At 49.1% G+C, this 7,500-nt stretch overlaps 1 protein-coding gene across 1 annotated transcript; it reads left to right on the top strand.

Annotated features, from left to right (window-relative positions):
* Window positions 1–2,793: 2,793 nt before the first annotated feature.
* Window positions 2,794–3,707, top strand: LOC126989152 (ficolin-2-like). The gene is made up of 2 exons (XM_050847713.1): window positions 2,794–3,000; window positions 3,261–3,707. The coding sequence occupies exons 1-2, from the start codon at window positions 2,794–2,796 to the stop codon at window positions 3,705–3,707; spliced, it is 654 nt and encodes a 217-aa protein (XP_050703670.1).
* The last annotated feature ends 3,793 nt before the right edge of the window (window positions 3,708–7,500 follow it).

The following is a 7,500-nucleotide window of genomic DNA, read 5'->3' as shown; positions in this document are numbered from 1 at the left end:
CTAGCCCCCCACTTTGCCACACACTCTCAACACCTCTCACTTCCTCGCAGCCGCCACTACCCCATCGGCCAGTTTCACATGGAAATCTATAGCGTCGATCGCGGCCATTGGTAACGATCAAAACAAACAAAGCGTGACTGTGAAAGCGGCCCCTAGAGTAGGTCCTTGACAGCACAACAGAGCCGCTTTTGTGCACAAGTTCGTCACGCGGGAAGCCTTGGAAACATAATCCACCGAGAGAGAGAGAGAGAGAGAGAGAGAGAGAGAGAGAGAGAGAGAGAGAGAGAGAGAGAGAGAGAGAGAGAAGGAAAATGAGCGAGAAAAGAAAAGGAATGACGGAATGTGACGAGAAACATGACGGCGGGAAACAATACTGGAACGAAGGATGAACAAACAAGGAAAAGGTAGTGACGGGAAGTGACGAGAAACATGACGGCGGGAAACAATACTGGAACGAAGGATGAACAAACAAGGAAAAGGTAGTGACGGGACACATGATACACCTGTCCAGGATTACAAAGAGAGAAAGGGTGTTACCTGGAGGCAGAGAAGAACAGAGAAATATAAGGAAGCCCCCCCGCCCCCAAAATAACACAGAAGAAAGGAAAAAAACGGAAGTATGCCTGCACCACCCTCCCGAGCCCTTTCCCCTCCACCGGAAGAGAAAACATGGAGAAAAAGATGCGTGAAGTGACCTCGTTCCTCCCATCTCCTCCTTTTCCTCCTAAAATAGAAAACAGGAAAAAGAAAAAGAAAAATCTGATGTTAAAACTGAGTGCTTTCCCCCGACCCCAAAACTGTCGAAACAACAGAGAAATAGTGAAGACAACACTAATGATGATAACGATGATAGTCATAATAATGATAAGGGTAACAATAATAATAGTGATAATAGTAACAATAATGATAATAACAATAATAACAGTAACTGCCTTGCCTTCAATCTCCGCGCGCAAAAAGCCGGAAGGTGGAAACACGTGTTGTTGCCAGGCGTTTCCTTCTTCATCCTCGTCGCCTCAACAAACAGGAAAAACAATAAAAAATGCTGAGAACTTACTTAAGAACAAACAACAGCGAACACAAAGTCTCGTGCAATAACCCACTACTTTCCAACAACTTGCCTCACTCTATAAAAACAAAGGAAAAAAATAATCCCACTAAAAACAGTAGTAGTATTTTTTATATTACTATTATTACTATTATTATTATTATTATTATTATTATTATTATTATTATTATTATTATTATTATTATTAGTAGTAGTAGTAGTAGGCTAGTAACTGTAGTAGTAGTAGTAGTTGCAGTAGTAGTAGTAGTAGTAGTAGTAGTAGTAGTAGTAGTAGTAGTAGTAGTAATAGTAGTAGTAGTAGTAGTAGTAGTAGTAGTAGTAGTAGTAGTAGTAGTAGTAGTAGTAGTAGTAGTAGTAGTAGGAGTAGTAGTAGTTGCAGTAATAGTAGTTGTAGTAGTAGTAGTAGTAGTAGTAGTAGTAGTAGTAGTAGTAGTAGTAGTAGTAGTAGTAATTGCAGTAGTAGAATTCTGACAGACATAAAATATAAGAAAGCAAAATAGAGAAATATTCCTTTCTGCAGATTAAGACATTTTTTCGAACGGGGCAGAGGAGGAAGAAGAGGAGAAGGACGAGGAGGAGGAAGAGAAGAAGAGGAGGAGGAGGAGGAGGAAGAGAAGAAGAATTAAACTGATGAATAAACGCAACCATTTCCTCTATGGCTAGAAGAGGAGAAGGAGGAGGAGGAAGAGGGGGAGGAGGAGGAGGAGGAGGAAGAGGGGAAGGAAGAGGAGGAGGAGGAGGAGGAAGAGAAGAAGAATTAAACTGATGAATAAACGCAACCATTTCCTCTATGGCTAGAAGAGGAGAAGGAGGAGGAGGAATAGGGGGAGGAAGAGGAGGAGGAAGAGGAGGAGGAGGAGGAGGAAAAGGAGGAGGAGGAAGAGAAGAAGAATTAAACTGATGAATAAGCGCAACCATTTCCTCTATGGCTAGAAAAGGAGAAGGAGGAGGAGGAGGAGGAAGAGGGGAAGGAAGAGGAGGAGGAGGAGGAGGAAGAGAAGAAGAATTAAACTGATGAATAAACGCTAGAACAGGAGAAGAAGGAGGAGGAAGAGGGGGAGGAGGAGGAGAAGGAGGAGGAGAAGGAGGAATAGGAGGAGGAAGAGGGGAAGGAAGAGGAGGAGGAGGAGGAGGAGGAGATTTCTCAACATAGAAACATCAATTAAAATTCGTTGTTAGTTTTGTTTCACTTCCTTTCCATCCTCTCTCACTACTCTTCCTTCTTCTTCTTCTTCTTTTCCATTCGCCTCTCATCAAGTTCTGCGACCTTCTTCATTTCATAACTGCCAGATGACTCCTCCTCCTCCTCCTCCTCTCAGGCTTCACTCATTACCGTACTAATCAAAGATATTTATTCCCTGTGAACTAATGACACGAGAGAGAGAGAGAGAGAGAGAGAGAGAGAGAGAGAGAGAGAGAGAGAGAGAGAGAGAGAGAGAGAGAGAGAGAGAGATAATAGTAATGAACGAAGATACACACACACACACACACACACACACACACACTGCACGCTGGGTGCGTCATTGTTAGGCCCGAGAAGAGTGTGGGGGGGGGGGCGGCAAGGCTTTATAAGCCGACGCACACTGGCAATAACCGGGCAGTTCATCCGTGAAGTTCTGCAAGGCATCTTGACCTGCTGCCTGTCAGACGAGTCTTGGGAAAATACTTCACTTGCCAGAAGATCAGAAGTAATGACACTTCTGATGTTGCTGAGCGTCGCGGTCATGGCCGTGGTCGTGGCCGCGGTGGAGCCAACCAGCACTCCCGCCCCTGCTGCAGAAGGCGACACGAGCAACGTGCTCCTCGGTAAGTCCGTAGTGTCCAGTCTCCTCGTGGCCACGGGCTTCAGCGAGGCGTGTGTGGCCGAAGCCCTGGACAGCTGCGCACCCGCCTCCGTGCAGCGCCCAACGCCGCCGAACCCGCTGGTGCAGGTAATGGTTTATTCCCCAAAGAAATACAGCTTCCTTCGTGTAATGTAACTATACACCACCAAGTAGTGAGACCTGACGACGAAGTAACGTAACTTAATCCAATCAAATAATGTAAAGTAGACCCATCAAATATGATGCCCAAACCCAGTAAGCTACGCAGCCAAATCACACATAAAACAATGGCATTAGCGACTGTTACTTTCTATTTCCGTTGGTGACCTACTCGCAGTAATAGACCAACCCTTTGCCTGACCATGCAGGAGGCGAGAGAGCTGCTGCAGGAGGTGCGTCAAGTCGTGCGTCACTACGACAACCGACCGCGTCACTGCAAGGACCTGCTGGACGGCGGGGATAGCGGCAAGGGCCTTCGCCACGTGTACCCCTTCCCTGGGCAGCCCCAGCGCCGCGCGGCAGTGTACTGCGACCAAACGACTGACGGAGGGGGCTGGACGGTGTTCCAGAGACGCACAAATCTCACCGTCCGGGAAGATTTTAACCGGACCTGGCGAGAATATGACTTGGGTTTCGGCCATCTCGAAGGCGAGTTCTGGCTGGGCCTGGACCTGCTGCACGGACTGACATCGACGGCCCTTCAGGAACTGCGCATCGACATGGCGGATTGGGACGACGTAAAACGGTACGCAAAGTACGGCTTCTTCTACGTCGGCCCTCCAAGCACCAAATACAACCTCACTGTTGAAAGGTGAGCCAAGATGTTATGGGAGAGCTTTTACAAAGTCGTTGTAGTAGATGTAGTAGTAGTAGTAGTAGTAGTAATAGTAGTAGTAGTCACTCCCGACACCACTCGCCTGTATCTTCTAACTCAATAATTAGTAAGCAGACCGCTGAAACACCGCCGCCAGGAAGGTACCAACAGGGATCTGCTGAAAGTGTCGCGTTTGGGACACTTGGTATGTAAATATCCAGCAGAAACAGCGATTTGTTTTTGCGAAAATCACTGCTTTGTGTGAAAAAATGTTTTGTGTCCTTTAAATATTTGTCCGACCTCTGGTCCTAAGTCAGGCCAACCCACAGAATGCTTCAGCCAACAGCCAGAGTTCACAGACACGCAGCGCGCATCTCTCCCGTGTCTGTGTAGCCATTCAATTCGAGATCTCAAAAATCTACTTCTTCATGAATGCCTAAAATATTTTGTTATTTTCAGCACTCAGCAACTACGCCAACACGTACTCTCTCTCTCTCTCTCTCTCTCTCTCTCTCTCTCTCTCTCTCTCTCTCTCTCTCTCTCTCTCTCTCTCTCTCTTTTTTTTTTTTATTTAAACGTGTTCAGTACATTAGTACATGGCAGTATTATTTGTCTATGCTAAAGTTCCCCCGACCGTTGGGGAGCTATTTAAAAGCTTCTGCCGATTATATTATACAATTATTATACAATATATTATACAATTATATATATACATATTTACGGTGGGTGTAGGAGTAGCCACCTGTGGGACGCAACCTTCATCTGCTGAGTGGACAGTTGTGTCACATCCACATCAGCAGTGAGGTTGTTCCACCACACCACCGCTGCGATGGAGAAGGCACGTTGTTGGGTGCTGGAGCGGGCCATTGGCACTTCCAGGAGGGAGGCGTTGCTCAGCACCGTTCTCGTGCTGCGCTCAGACCTCCTCCAGGTAGCCCTCAGGTCCGTCAGGTGGGGCACTAGGCCCACTTGTGCCTTGTGTAGCACCGTCAGGGCAGCGACGCGGCGACGGTGCTCCAGGCTATTCAGCTGGTTCGTGGCTGGTCTTGCCCTTCCTTCGTGTGGGTGTTGTTGTTGTTGTTGTTGTCGCTGTGTCTCCCACTGGCTCGGTCGGTGGTGCTGGATGCCGTTGATGAGGCGTTCAGCCCTCCTCTGCACCTTGTCTAGCAGGTTGAGGTGGCAGCGGGCGCTAGCCATCCAGGTGAGCGGTGCATACTCCATCACTGGACGGACTTGTGCCTTATAGAGGGTGTTCAGGCCTTCAGCATCGAGGAGGTTCTTCATGCGGCGCAGGAGGTTCACCTTCTGGGAGGCTTTTTGCGCCACCCTTTCAAGGTGACGGTCAAACCGCAGCTGGGAGTCCACCTCCACGCCCAGGATGTCGACGCTGGACTGCAGAGGGATGGTGTCATTCCCGAATCTCAGTCTGCCGTGGAGTTGCCTCGCGTCCTCCCGAGAACGTGATATTACCATGGCCTGGGTTTTGTCAGGGGCAAACCTGACTTGCCACCTCTTTCCCCAGGCCATTATGTCTGCCAACTGTCTGTTGACGGACTCTATCACGTCCTGGGCTTCCTCCCTCTTGTATGGTCTGGAGAGGGTGCAGTCGTCGGCGTAAGCGCTTGCTGCCGGGATGGTTTGCAGGAGGTCGTTAAAGTATATGTTCCACAGAATAGGTCCAAGGACGGACCCCTGTGGAACGGAGGCCTCCACCGGGAAGCTGGTCGAGGTGCTTCCGTTGACTGCTACGCAGAGGCTCCTGCCCCTCTCTCTCTCTCTCTCTCTCTCTCTCTCTCTCTCTCTCTCTCTCTCTCTCTCTCTCTCTCTCTCTCTCTCTCTCTCTCACACACACACACACACACTTCTCTCTCTCTCTCTCTCTCTCTCTCTCTCTCTCTCTCTCTCTCTCTCTCTCTCTCTCTCTCTCTCTCTCTCTCACACACACACACACACACACTCTCTCTCTCTCTCTCTCTCTCTCTCTCTCTCTCTCTCTCTCTCTCTCTCTCTCTCTCTCTCTCTCTCTCTCTCTCTCTCTCTCTCTCTCTCTCTCTCTCTCTCTCTCTCTCTCTATATATATATATATATATATATATATATATCTATCTATATATATATATATATATATATATATATATATATATATATATATATGAATTCCAGGTACAGCGGTGACGCAGGGGACTCTTTAGCCTATAGTTCTGGCAGCAGCTTTACCACTCATGATGCTGATAACGACTCATGGTCCGCAGGGAACTGTGCCGTGCAGTAAGTAAGGCTCAATGGCTTGGCTTCATAAGTTTCAGCAGGTCACATTATTTAGTTACTTATGCGTGGCTGAAATAAAACCAAGGCTCAGTATTGCTGGATCTTCCCATATGTACACACAGGAACTTGTGATAAAATCATCCTTTCCAAGAAGATGAATGTCACGATCTGATGTAATTAACAACAACAACAACAAAAACATGATCTTTGCAATGACTTTCAAATGAAAAAAGGTCTCTGCGAATGCTAAAACCAAGTTCCATAACTGGTAGATCTTTAGGCTATGCTGACCTTTCTGACACCTTAGTCAACCTTCGTAGAATGATGAGAACATTGAATGACTGATCATTTCAGCCGTGGTGGTCCGTGGTGGTACAGTCATTGTAGCTACGCCAGGCTGAACGGCTTGCCGCACGAGGGGCAAGACGAGAGAAGCACCGGCATCCTGTTGCATGCATGGCGATGGAACAACTACTTGCGGCAGACCGCCATGATGACGCGACCAGCCTTCTGAACAGTCATCATGACTCTGGGTTCAACGGTTGCCTGGGACACCTGTTTTGTTGGACAGTCTTCCAGCGCGGTAGTCTACGATCTTACACACACCAGCAACATCCTCTTTTTCAGCACGCGACTCCAGCGAGTCATGCGCCTTCAGCGGGGCTGCCTGGCGCCTTCGATATTTACAGCCTCAGGCAGGGCCGGCCCGGGGCTGCTGGCGCCCGGGCAAGCTTCGCTTCGCCGCCCTTACAAGTATAAAACTGTAAATGTAAAATGAAGAGTTCATTACGATGTACAAGCTGAATAAAACTCATGAAAATGAACAGCATCAAGGTTTCCAATCCTTTCATTACTATAACGAGGAGAGAGAGACCGTTATTAGTGTGTCTGGATTACTGGCAATGCTCACACAGGTGACGGAAGGGGGCAGGAGGGAGAGGTGATGGAAGGGGGCAGGAGGGAGAGGTGATGGAAGGGGGCAGGAGGGAGAGGTGATGGAAGGGGCAAGGAGGGAGAGGTGATGGAAAGGGGCAGGAGGGAGAGGTGATGGAAGGGGCCAGGAGGGAGAGGTGATGGAAGAGGGCAGGAGGGAGAGGTGATGGAAGGGGCCAGGAGGGAGAGGTGATGGAAGGGGCCAGGAGGGAGAGGTGATGGAAGGGGCCAGGAGGGAGGTGATGGAAGCGGGCAGGAGGGAGAGGTGATGGAAGGGGCCAGGAGGGAGAGGTGATGGAAGGGGGCAGGAGGGAGAGGTGATGGAAGTGGGCAGGAGGGAGAAGTGATGGAAGGGGGCAGGAGGGAGAGTTAATGGAAGGGGGCAGGAGGGAGAGTTAATGGAAGGGGGCAGGAAGGAGAATTGATGGAAGGGGGCAGGAGGGAGAGGTGATGGAAGGGGGCAGGAGGGAGAGTTAATGGAAGGGGGCAGGAGGGAGAGGTGATGGAAGGGGCCATGAGGGAGAGGTGATGGAAGGGGGCAGGAGAGAAGGGTGATGGAAGGGGGCAGGAGGGAGAGGTGATGGAAGTGGCAG

Source organism: Eriocheir sinensis, unplaced genomic scaffold (assembly GCF_024679095.1).
Source record: "Eriocheir sinensis breed Jianghai 21 unplaced genomic scaffold, ASM2467909v1 Scaffold1076, whole genome shotgun sequence".
Taxonomy (NCBI): Eukaryota; Metazoa; Arthropoda; class Malacostraca; order Decapoda; family Varunidae; genus Eriocheir; species Eriocheir sinensis.
The sequence above is the reverse complement of the archived record's forward strand: the minus strand, read 5'-3'. Positions and strand labels throughout refer to the sequence as shown.